Source organism: Microchirus variegatus (genome assembly GCF_963457635.1).
Source record: "Microchirus variegatus genome assembly, chromosome: 4".
NCBI lineage: Eukaryota > Metazoa > Chordata > Actinopteri > Pleuronectiformes > Soleidae > Microchirus > Microchirus variegatus.
Window position 1 is genome coordinate 20,579,677 of NC_139805.1, and position 13,694 is coordinate 20,593,370.

At 41.7% G+C, this 13,694-nt stretch overlaps 1 protein-coding gene across 1 annotated transcript in view; it reads left to right on the forward strand.

Moving 5' to 3' along the window:
- The window catches only part of celf5a (cugbp, Elav-like family member 5a), a gene marked incomplete at its 5' end in the record, with an annotated part of 185,867 nt that overhangs the window by 98,730 nt on the left and 73,443 nt on the right, over positions 1-13,694 (forward strand). Inside the window, one exon of the mRNA XM_083887839.1 lies at positions 2,489-2,537. Coding sequence (XP_083743965.1) covers positions 2,489-2,537 — 49 coding nt within the window. The remainder of the gene's footprint in view (positions 1-2,488; positions 2,538-13,694) is intronic.

The window sequence follows — 13,694 nt, forward strand, 5'->3', positions numbered from 1 at the left end:
GCACTGTCAGAATGTTTGAAAGTGAAAAGTGGGTGGAGCCGGCGCTGTAGAAACACTACTCACCAGAGAAGCAATCTTATCTAAGACTCACAGGCACTTTTTTCCTCCTCATTCACTTCCTCTCTGCATGTACTCTATCTCTCTTAAACCTCTCTCCATCACTTTTTGTCATATTCCATCTCTTTTGTCTCCAGCTCTCTTAACTAAAAACATCCAGATTAAAAGCTGTTACAGTGGCACTCGCTGTTTAGCTCAGTTCCACATGGCCGTGTCAAGATGCCACTATTATAACACAAAGGAAAGAGTGAAGACGTGCCCGACACTATGTGAAGTTAATGAACGGCCTCCTTGGTAACAGCAGCGCCTTATAATTATTACTTAAAGTCTTCTGTGCATGTGTGAGCATGCATAGGATAAAGGTGTGCTCTACATCATGCACTTAATTTGCACTGGCATTCTATAATTTTCCTAATGTGAAATGGAACAAACAGAGAGCCATCAGTCATGGCTGTTCAGGACGGCGATGCATTGCTTTTAGGGAAATAAATAGACCATTAAGCTGGCATATTGGAGGCTGAACAGTAACTAGCTTTAGAGAGAGCTGCCTCCCACTCACAGGCACCCCGTCGAGATTACTGAGATCATAACATGTTAGAGGAGCCTCGGCAGTACATTTGGCCTCTTCCATCGCGCATTTTAACAAAAAAAAATCAACTGGCAGGATGGAAGCATCTTTTGTCCGTTTGACACGTCAAAGGCAAATTCAAAGATGTCCTGTTTGGCTGTGAAGGAACAGAGGATTGTGGAAGTTATCTGTGGATTTCTTTCGCAGATGTTTTTCCTCCCCATTTGGAGGTGTTTACGTTGCAGAGGTTGCTTTGAATACGCGTGTGAAAGTGTCTTGGTTGATTCCGTAATCTATCCGTACATGCCGCGGAGCAGTGCTCCCTGTGGCTCGGCATTAGCATACTGTAGTGTTACTTTGCTTGTGTTGTACAAGGAAGAGAAAGCATGTGTAGATGAGGAGGGAGAGAGATGGGAGGGGGGGGGGGAGAGCCAAGAAACAAGAAGCTAAAACCTCAACCTTCACAAGCATAATATCCTCCCTGTTTTCCTACAAAGACTTAGCTGGTGCTAGTTATTATTTACGATGGATAAATTTATGGAATAATTTCAGTGTAGGAAGGTTACTCAGTTCCTCAAGGTGAAAATGGATACGTTTAGCACTTAATGAATCGGGCCTGGGCCTCTCCCCCATATATCAGCATGTTATTAAGACATTTTAAAATCCCATTATGGTGTTTCTCCTTGAACATGTCATGCGTTTATAGGACTGCCCTGTCTTTAAATCTGACCTTTTCAGCTGTGCTCTGAAATTGAACTGAAAGAAAGGCACGTGGCGGGACGATAGGGCAAAAATATACATATGAAGGTTTAAAAATATCACTGCTGAATGGTTTTCAATGAATTCACTGGAAGGCCTGGTCCTGGCAAACAGTTCCAAGTCATATAAAGATCCTATAGAGATAGTCGCCACGAATGGTTTACTGTTATTGTGTGTGTGTGTGTTAAGAGGTTGTGTTCATGTTTAAGTAATCTTATTATACATGTGTGCTACCTTTTGCCCCACTGGCATAAAAATGTGTCTGATTTTATTATTAAATATATTTGTTTTGATTCGGATAAAGTTGGGAGAGATTCACTAGCAGAGATTTGTGAACATGAATTCTCTTGTAAGTTTTATGCTCTGCTGTCGGACATGTGAATTCTGAATGTGTGTGTGTGTGTGTGGGCTTATTCAGTATGTCTGCTTATGACTAGGAGGCATGTGTTCATTAAAAAATGTGGTGCAGCTGTAAAAAAAACACTGTAAATCATAACTACATCTTTCAAGTCTGGAGAAACTGTTCAGCTTGAACAACAGTAATGAAAAAAGAAGGAGGTAAAATTGGGGAAGGAGGAGAGCGTGACACAAAAACAGTGATGACAGAGGCATCTAATCCAGCCAGTGCCATTCTTATCAGGGTCCAGTGGATTAGAGTGAGCCTCCTAACCACAGAATCCTTCCCAGCCAGACTCTCTCCACACCCCAAGGGCCTCGATCAATAGGCCTGCATTGATCTCTCTCCTCCTGTGGCTGGATTCACTTTTATTAGGACAGCCCCAGCATTTCTCAGTTAGACACACATATATGCAGCTCTTCAACCTTTCCATGCACTTTCCATGAAAAACTGCGAATACAAATGCACACACACACACTTGAGCTGAGGTTGTTTTGTTTACAGGCAGCAGAAACACCACTGTGTCAAGTAAGCTTAGCAGCATGATGGTGTTTTGGTTTTCTCTCCAGCCGAGGCTCTTTGATCAGTATCGCAGAGCAGCTCCAGTATTAGTATGGGAGAAAGGTTTGTGGCCTCTTGTTGTAAAAAAGACAGCCTGAGTCGCCTGCCGCTAACTTCTCTGTTGCCTTTTCTTCTCTCTCCTCCAGATGACTCGGCCCATCCAGGTGAAACCGGCTGACAGCGAGAGCCGTGGAGGTAGTTGTCTTCTTTTCTTCATCATTTATTCATGTCCACTTTCACATGTCTTATCTAGGGTAATTCTTTTGATTCTTTCCTTCTGATCTCATCCATTCCACTGCACTGAACATGCAGTTTTTCTTGCTCTCTCTTTTCTCTTTCTTAATCTCTACCCCACTTTCTTTTCTTTTTCTTCTCATTCTTATGGTGCTGTACTCACACACGCACACACACACACACAAACCAAGCAACTGCAGATAACGTTTAACTTAAAGTGGAAAACTTATAGTGTACATCATGTTAAGTTTTTTATTTATTTCAGTTTCAGATTGACTGGGTGTATTTATGCTGCATACACTCAGCCCACTTGTGCTACATGGTTGTAATTGATTAAAGAGTCTCTTACTGAAATGATGTAGAGCTCGGACAGGCATTCTTTTGCTGTCCCTCTCCCATTCTCTCTGCCAAGTGCATTATCACTGCACTGTAAATTAGTCTGTGCTTGGGCTCAACAGGAGCCATAGCCATGCGAAGGCCCTGTTAAAGCACACACTGCTTGATCTGTTTGCATTCGAAACATGACAGTAAATGCTATTGAGAGGGGAAAATGGAGCAAGAACACGTACAGCGCTGCCAAACAATCAATACATTTGCAAGGTTCCTGCCAAGATCCTCATTACTTGGCCTTAACGTGTTGTCTTTGATCTCAAACATTTTTTTGGAGGCTTTCATTTACTCACTGCCTAGCTGCATGCATGTAAATACGATAAGGAGGCATCTTTCAAGTAAGCAGCACCTTGATGAGGTTTTTTTTTGGATGCATCTCATGTGACGCACATTAACAAAGCAAGTGATTTTTTTAAGTTAAAGGAGCGATGCCATTTTTCCATCATGGCAAAGATAGGGAAAGAGAGAGATTTGGAAGTGAAAAAGACGAGGAGAGAAATTGCAAAAGAAGAGCCAACTGCATCCAGCTGCTGTGCTGCACTTCTGAGGCTTTACCTAAAAACCACAGCCTGTTTTGGGTGAATTAGAATGGCTGGCATCTTGGCTGCCAGTCAAATGCATAACAGTCTTCAAAGGACAGCATTACCCCTTGAGATGGATGGAGGAAAGGCCAATAAAGATTACCGTCTCTTTTCTTTCTTCCTTCCTTCCTTTCTTTCTTTCTTTCCCATTCAACCATTCATTCAGAGCTTTAGAGAAGTGGTGAGACAAGCAATGGGGTCTCATGTTGTCAAGATTGATGTTCACTATAGCTCCATTGATTTTGCCATTGTGCTGCTGTGTGTCCACATTAACAGTGACACTCAGCTGTCTCTTTCCCTGGTTGTGAGTGGCCAGGTTAAGCGCTCCCATGGCACTTTGGTCAGTACGGGGTACTCTTATTGGCCAGCCTTGGGGACCCTACAGAGGAACAAATGAGTGTTAGAACAGACCTGAGAGTTGCACCTCATCTTAAATGAACAGGCCAGAGTGGCGCCACAGGGGCAATCAAACACTAGCATGACGTTAACGGGTTAGGAAGAAGAAGAAGCAGAAGTGGTAGAAAAGAAATGTGTGAAGGATACTTGAATATCCTGTTCTCATACCGCTTCTAAGAAATCTAATTTTGGTTTTCTCATTATCTGGTGTTGTCTTCAGTTGCTCGTTGTACTGGTAGCTGATAGACTGTAGTGCTGATGCTCCTCCATTGCCTATTTTTACAAGGCTGTGTCTCAGAGATTTCATTGTGCCGTCTGAAATTTCAGGGTCTTTTAATTATTACTCCTCTTATTTCACACTGTCAAAACTGCCGAGATTAATCTTTTGTTTTATCTGCCAGATCATAACTTCAGGACTGTAACTCAGCATGGTCCATAAGAGCTGGTAGAGCAGATGCAGAAGTATTAATTAGCCTCTTGGAAGGAGAGACACCAGGGACAGACCTACAGTCTGGGCCACACTCTCCAGGGCCACTTTTAGTCCAATACAGGGCACATAATTCCTCAGTGCACATCGTCACACTACAACATACAGTCAGACTAATTAGTCCCTTAATCTCATTATGGGGAGGACAGTTCAGATCAGCAGCACCAGGTTGTCCATCCATTAGGGAACAACCTGTTAGTGTACCTGCTGGACCTCTGCTCCTCCTATTAAGACGAGACCAGACCAGTGTACTTTACCATAGACTGTAGAACATTGAGTTAACTTAATAAACATATTAGAAGAAGTGGGTCTATAACTGGTTTTAAAGGTCCCATATTATGCAAAATCCTTATATTTGGGAGTCTGGAGGACCTATCAGTCGGCAAAGACTCACTCATGTTTTTGTGGTCCTCCTCAGTCTAAGTACAGGAGATGAAACACACAATGTTGTCTTTTGTGCTCATCGGGACGTCATAAGATGCTAAATTCCTGGAATTGTTTTCTCTAAGTTCTATTCTTGGCTCCACACTGCAGCACACAAACTTCCAGCCTCAGAGGATTTATCTGTCCAGTGGATACATGTTATTTATGACGGCAATGTGCCTGCTATAGTCTGCAAATGATCACAAATGCTAACTGCTGTTAGCTCCCAGTAGCCTCTGTGGCTGATGTCATTTCCTGTCCTGTTTAACTTTTTTTTTTTTAAAGAGATACTACGAAACAGAGTGTTCTGAACAGGGCTGTTTTGACAAGGTGATTGAACTGCTGTGGTGCTTCATCCTTTTATTTTGACCAAAGCATGTCATATGTTCATTAGGACACCAGGGAACTCGGTTAACGTGGAGAAATAGGATATAATATGGGACCTTTAAGGTATAAAAAACACTAAAATGTTTTGTCATACCCTGCCTAAAGTACAAGCTGTCTATGACTCATCAAAATCAGTGAGCAGGGAACTCAGGTTGTGTGTGTGTTGCAATGAGTAACAATGAGTAACACACAACCCCTCCTGTCTCCGGCTTTGTGCAATCTGTCATTCAGCTGTGTTTTCAATAGTATGATGGCCAAAGGAGGTGACATTTTAGAGCTGTAATTGCAATATCATGACACGGTGATACTGTGACATTTTTTTTCCCTTGACGTTATCATACCTTCAGAATCTCATACATCCCATGACTAATTTGAACAAAATGTCCCAAAAAATTACAATCCATCGAGGCAGTGAAGAGCTTCACGGTGGCGATGAGAGTAAACCACCTTGCTTGTAGAAATTAAAGGGAAATATATGGAAGAGTAAATCCATCCAAACACTCTATCAACCCCTGCTGTCACCTAACAAAGACACACTGTGAAATGAATATTAATGGCCAATCACCTACCTAATCTAGCAGAACAGCAGCCGCTCCACATTCAGTCACCAGCACTATGAATGTCTCCGTCACTGATGACGCAGACCATTCTGGGATGTTTATGTAGGGTCGACATTTAAAGAGGCTCAGAGTGGAGGCAGCAGGGACGCGTCTACTCCCGTTTCCTCCTGACAGGTCTTTGGTATGAAATGAATAGATTTCTCATACGTGGCACTGATTACTGCTGCTGATATTACATTTTTTTTTTTTTTAATTTTGGAGGCTTTGACGATTTTGATTTCTTCAAAACCCCTTTTCCAGTGGTACCACCTGTAGGCTTCCACTTTTACTATTTTCACTTTCCTATTATCTTTTTCCCATAAGAATTAGTGACAAAGGTTGCTGACAAACAGAGGACTCCTCTGCTCAGCCCTCTCTTTTCTGAGCATGTCTTTGAAATACGGTAGCCCTTTCGTACCAGAAAGGATGTAAACACTCACAGCTCTCGTCTCTCTCTTTGTCATTTCCTTCTTCTTTATCGGTTTTTGCATTGGTTGTGTGGGAGTTGAGCCTTTTGTATAGTAAGTCCTTGCTTTAATAAATGAAATGGTTTCAATGTCAGGCCATTGTAGAATCATGGTATTGTATACATGTAAAAGGCTTATTCCAAGCTACAGAAATGGAATTATATTATTTTAAAGCAATATTACACCTGTACTGTAGTCTTCCCAGTTTTCAAAACAACCCATTGTTAAAGTTTTGAGAATAGGGTCTGTCCAGAAAGGAGAGAAGGAGCAGGCTAGTTGTCAGCTGGAGCTCCGTTGGTGTTACAGCCTGGCACAGCTAGTGCTACAGCCCACTGAGAGGGCCTGGATTAGAAACAGGCTCTGGCATTAGCAAGGCAGGCCTGCTGCCCACGCACACCCACACAGAGAACAAACACGTGAACACATAGAAAACTGACTCTCTGACACACACACACACACACACACACACACACACACACACACACACACACACACACACACACACACACACACACACACACACACACACACACACACACACACACACACACACACACACACACTCTCTGCCTCTTGCTCACTCTCTCATACATACCTCCAGTGGAAAGCTGGATGTTTGTGATTATAGGAACACATGTGCATACACAGGGCCATGCTCAGATTACATATTTACATACAAACACACACACACACACACACACACACACACACACACACACACTCACACTCAGTGTACATATATGCGGAATGGAGTGGGTCAATTTTCTTTTCATGCACCATGTTTCAAGTGTTGCAGGCTCAGCTTCTGCATTGCATTGTGTTTGTGTGTTTATTCCACCTGAAGGACAATGGATAGGTTTGCTCCAGTTCACTGAAATGTGACGGAACAAGGAGAGAGAGAGGCAAACGGAAACACAGAAAGAGGGGGAGAACGAACGAACAGCGAGAAGTTCAACGGAGAGTGAGGGCAAAGAAAATAGAAAAAAAAGAAAGATTGTGAATCTAGATTGAGAGAGCAGGGCTACATGCTCTGTTGCTGTTCTGTGCTCAGCCTTTGATGATGAATTTATCTGGTGTAAAAGACAACAGAGTGGGCTATGTATTAAACATCAGCGGCATTTTTTTTTTTTTACTAGAGAGACGAGCTCACATGTCAGAGCAGTTCAATAATGAACCAAGCAGGAAGGCCTCTAAGCTCCAATGATCCCCTTCAGAAAAGAGAGGAGAAAGAGTAGGAGAGATGGGAAGTAAGCAAAATAAGGAAAGAAAAAGGTTGACGCTGAGAGAAGAAATAAAGAAAAGAAAGGGATTTTTTTTTACTGTAAGAGTGGGAGAGAAACGCTGTATTTTGCAAAAGAGCAAACTAAACAGAGAAAAGTGTGAATGAACCATTGAGAAGGAGGGGCCGACAGAGGAACAGCAAAAAGCTGAACTGGGTATATTCTCCCTTTGGAGAGATGCAAGCAATACATTACTGATCACAATGTGCTTGGCTTGGCATAAATGAGGAGTTCTTAAAATAGAAAGTAACAATTTTTAGAGGTTGTACGGATTGGGGTGAGGTAATTCAGGATGTCCATATAAGGAGTTGTGCATTATTCCCACTGCAATTTGAGCACTAAGGGTTAAGGCCAGGTGTGGGTCGCACATAGACAGGGATCACACTCCCCTGTCCATGTCCCCTCAGGTGCTCTTTAACAAACTATACAGAAACAAAAGCCATTATTCACCCTCAAGCTGCCCTGGGATGTTCAGGTCACTCTGCCTGTGTGATCATAAACATCAGCACAAACTACTTTGTTTTGGAAGGGAGGGGTGAGAATGAATGAGGTTCATGGGAGACAGACAAGAGGACAGGAAGCAGGAACGCTACAGACAAAAAAAAAGGGGGAGAGAAAGCGATGATGAAATTATTTCTACAGGGACACGCTTTCGCTCCAGAGGGTCAGATTGTGCTGAGGCTGTGCAGCAGTTATGCAGAGTCAGTGGAAGAAGTAGATCACAACGGGTTGCTAATACACTGGGTAGGTGGAGATCAATTAGCCTTATCTACCAAACTCCTGATGATAATACCAACACGAAACTTGCTGACGCGGCAAACAACAATGCAAGTAGGCAGAGTGATGACATAATGACTTTAGCTTGTGGAAAACATGCAGTCTTTTCTGCAAACAAACTGTGTTTGCAGAAATACTCTTTTTCCCCAACAATCTTCACTATTTAATGCAACTTCTTTGGATACAGTCAGTGTGCACATTAACGAAAGGAAGTAGCAGTAACTTACTCTGTGGAGGCTCATTTACATAAACGCTGTACATTAAAGCACTTGCAGTAGGGTTGCACTATCATAATAAAACTGCTCTCATGTAATTATCTCAATAAATGATCACTATAGATGACAGATCAGGAAAGATTGATTTTTACTCGTTTGAAAGTTGAGTAAACCAGTTAATTGTAGTGCAGATGAGCAGAAAACGGGTAAAGTGCTTAAATGAATCATTTCATTATCTTGTTGTTGGACAAAATTATATTGCAATACTAATGATGTTTTATTGTGACGCACTAACCTACAACATCACAAACTCAAATGTTAGTTGATGCCATTGTTGCATGGTGTTGTACAGATGTTGTAGTTAATATGCACATACACACACACACACACACACATACATTCACCGAACAGCCACTGCCCTTTTTTTATTATTATTAAAAAAAGAACAAAAAAAACACCACTCTGTCACCCTCTGTCCCTCGCTCGTTGCGGTGGTCTCGTAGCGTAGCAAAGGTTACTGTTGAACACAGAAAGGAAAGGTCAGAAATCATGTTTAGTTTTCCTTGGGCCGGGAGGTAATTCCAGCGAGCAGATTGTGTTCAGACGAGCAAGCAGGCAAGGGCCTGGCCAGTGGTGGGAGATGCTCATGCAGGAGGAAGCGAGGCGGGGATGGGGACAAGGTTATCCAGTCAGCCTCTGCCTCTCAGCCCCTCTGCTGTCACCCTTAATAACACCCTCTCCCTTATCACAGCAACAATCACCTTGAGAAACAAACTTGTCTTCTTTCAGTGAGGGGTGGAGACGGGGGAAGAGACGGCCCCCATATGCATCTGGTCTGCTATTCTCATTACAGCATATGAACCTCTTTGGGGACAGACAGACTGCAGATCAATTTAGTGCTCAATTCTCCACACTTTCTCTCTCTTTTTGTTCCCGTCTTGTTTCCATGCCAATTTTCTCTGTAGCCTTTGATCACATCAAAACACATTGTACAATAGATTTCCAAATTGCTGCGAATCCCACACAAATGTGGTACTTTGATGCTGGAGTTGTCATTTCGCTGATACATGTATAATCTTACATTAAAATGTGACTGCAAATAGGGACACGATTGTCTGGTTTCCTTAACTTAAGTCAGAATACACATGATGTTTAATTAAAGTGATTTTATTTAACTGTCATCCATATTTCAGACAGCCCATGAGGATAATAACAGAATAATTATACTATATAATGCATTGTAGCTTCTGTTGATGCTTAACAAAGAGGCTTTTTGTCTTTTAGTTTGATTTTGAATTATTATTTTTGTTTGTATCTTTGCCACTTCCTGTGTTTAAGTCTGTCTTAAACACACATCTTATCTCTTTGGCATTCAATATTTTATGTTTTTTTTTTTATGTTAATGCTTCATTACTGTGCAGCACATTGGTTAAATATGTTGTATAAATAAATTGGGTTGGATTTCATTTCCATTCACTCGTAACCAGCTCAGTAGCAGCATATTGGACCTTTCAACTTGAATCTTGTAAATATAAGTTTGTGATTTACTTTGCAATCAATCCTAAAATGTATGTGCAGTAAAATTATTAACAATGTGAATAGATGTTGACATTTCCCATTTCCAAAGTGTATCCACAGTTTATAAGCAGATAATAGAGGTTACAAGCCTGTACCTGCACTGATAAACTAGTGTGTGTGTGCATGTGCTCTTGTCTTTCTATGCTTGTGTGGACCACCCCCTGATAAAACACCTTTTTTATGGGGACATTTTTTCTTGTGTGGACATTATGCCCGGTCCCAAACATGGTCCCCACAATGTGGTAAAGACACGTATGATGTGTGTGTGTATGGGTGTCTGTGTGTGTATGATCTTGTCTTTGTATGCTTGTGTGGACCACCCCCTGGCAAAACACCTTTTCTGTGGGGACATTTTTCCTTGTGGGGACATTATGCCTGGTCCCAAACATGGTCCCCATAATGTGGTAAAAACATGTAGATGTGTGTGTGTGTGTGTGTGTGTGTAGGTGGACTTACTGCTCTGTGATTGCAGTGAAGCTGGAGGAGGGCAGGCCAAGGCTCTGATTGGAAGACAGGGGTCTGAGCGACCTCTGCCCAATCACTGCAATCACCAGTTTGCTTCTTTTCTCTGCTTTAATGACACCACTTCATGAAGGGCCAAGCTCATCAAGCCAACCCACTACACAAACACACATGCGCACGCACACACTCGTACGCACACACATTATGCACATTGAGGTCAGGCTTTTCGTTCACGTAACAAATTATCAGTGTTATAAAATATTTTTGCTTCCCACCAGTGAATTCTCTACATGGAGCTTTGGTTTGTAGAAAGACAGACAGAAAATAACAAAATAATTGTTGCTCCTGCAAATATATTTGAATATACAGTACACACTATCATTATCACTCATTCACCTTTAAACACAATGTTGTATTTATAGGTTGTTAGCGATTGAGAGTTGATAGCCCTTTAAAAAAAAAAAAAAACTAACACATTGCTTTGCAATTAACACCTTCATATAATTTAGTGTTTAATATGAAGAAAAACATGGCTCCTATTTAAATCTGCTTCCTGTGGTTGCTACTGTATTTAAATTACTTTGGATATCTCACGAGTGGAGACATGAAAGGAGCGCGAGCGATGAGTCGAAAATGAAAAACAGAACAAACAAGGGAAAGAGTGGCAGGGCAAATTATGTGACGATAAAGAAAGGGACAAAAGAATGAAAAGAACAATACCTTTGTCCACCTCAGGATACGGGCTGAAATAAAATGCCTTTCCAGTCGGTGTGAACGGGGAAGTCAAAATATATGCAATGCAGTCACTTTTCATTTTTGTTTACACAAGAAAACACTGCAACTTTACTGTGAAATTGTAAGTGAAGCACTTTAAGCATGGGGGAAATTGAATTTAACAATATGTTGCCTCCTGATAAATGAAAATCCCATTCGATGTATTTCAATATATAAATATGTTTTGGGTTTTTTTCAAATATAGAACCTAAATTGTACATGTTTGTGCAGGGATGATGACAGTAATAGAATTTGTGAGTGCATTTGAGCTCTGTGGGTATAAACTAGTTCCAGCAGCAGGAAGATAGGGGAGCAAGAAACAAAGTCGTGAAGAAAACAACCTGTGTAAAATTAGACCTGTATCTCGATTGTGTATTTGTGACTCAGCTTGTTCTCAATGTTGGTCCCTTGGTCGAGCCTCTCCTCCGCTTTCTCTCACCATCGTGGCAAATTAACTCCCATAGCCTCTCATATCATCCTCTGTCTGCCTCACTGTCAGTTCATGCCATTCACTTAAATCACGGCATCATGCTACCACTGGAGTGGAAAGGACACCTGCCCCAACCAAGCGATTCAAGCACTGATATGGAGGCAGTGGGTCATGCTGAGATTAGCACTCCCGCGTGAAAACACACTGCTTTGTTGAACATTATATGGTGACAAATTAAATTGTGGCTATGTATTGTAGGGTTGTCACTCTTATATATTTGCATATTTCCCCTGCCTGCACACGCGACGTGACAACATTATTTATTATTACTCATAGTCACGTGAAGTTGATCATATGCTGTAATGCCTCCTCTAACAGATGAGTGAAGATGTAATTGTTTATGTGTCATCTATAGTGTGGAAGCTGAAATACTTTATGCTTTATAAATGTTTTAATGCTGTGAGTGTCTGCCTAGGAAGATGGTTTAGCTTACTTGTGTGCTCCGAAACAACACAGGCCAAGCTGTGCTTACAAGTCCCCTTTAATGGACCATGTGGTAATTACTTTAGACAGACTGATGTACTTCTAGGCAGATTTTGAACCCCCATGTTGAACAGATATCCAAATATTGGATGAAAAGTGGCAGCCCTTGTGTATTATGTGTATTGTTGTGACTTTAAGCTTAGGCAGCAGTCAAAGCAGTGACAGACAGGACATAATATTGGCATGGGACAGCACGGCGAAGCCTGTGATCCACCATTAGGGAGTGCCAATGTTAGTTCAGTAGATACCAAAAAGAGGCTTCTAGATTAGGCCCAGACAAGTCTCGCCTGTCTTTTCCACGTCACCTGGTGAGAAGACAAATGGTGCTGTGAGTATGCACACACTGTGACATACAGCCCCGTGATTACCCACCCTCCCACTCTCAATCCAGTGTCTTTCCACCCATCTGCCAGTCAAACGAGTGCAGAGGTAATGGAGAGAGAAGTCGTCATTCTGGGGCTGTAAAAATGCAGCAGCCGAAAAGATGATTGGAGTAACCTTTGCTTTGGTGCATGAAGGAAGGTGTTTGTGACATTATTAATAAGGGTGTGTGTGTGTTCTATGTATTACTAATGTTGTGGGGACCTCAAACGGGGGTTTACAGGACTTGTCTTGCTGAGGTCCCCTTAACGTAAATGATTACATTAAAGGTGAAGACATGTTAAATTGGTAGAATGAGGTTAAGGTTAAGATTAAGCCAGTAGTAGTAGTTATGGTTAGGTGAGCAAGACTACTGGAAATGAATGTAAGTCAATGTAATGTCCTCTGACTTTTTTATTAGAGTAGCACTGCCACCTGAAGTATTAGTGTTGATGTGGTCATGCTCTGACTCTTCTGGCCCTGCCATGGTTCATGGTAACTTTGATTAGAGTTTAGATTCTTTTTTTAAACATGCCAATATTCATCTTCTCCCTTTGGACCCCTTAGAGACTGCACCAGGTTTATTTTATCCTGTAAAGCAGAGTTTGCCAAACATATTATATGAGTAACATCCATCCATCTTCTAACGCTTTATCCTCCATATGAGGGTAGTGCTTACATAAAACTATAGAGTGTCATTTTTGAAATACAAACAAACTTCAAGGAGCCATTAGAGGTTAATTGTGGTGTGAATGTGAGAGTGCGTTGTTCCATGGTTGTGTTTTAGTTTTAAGATGGACTGGCAACCTGTCGACCCTCATGTGGAGGACAAAGCTGTAGACGATGGATGAATGTAAACTTCCCTCACATTCAAACCATTGTCTGATGAACTCCACGTGATTCTCTCTGCGTTTCTCATTGTGGTGTTTAGATTGAACAGGAAGTGATTTATTTTATGTCAAGACACAT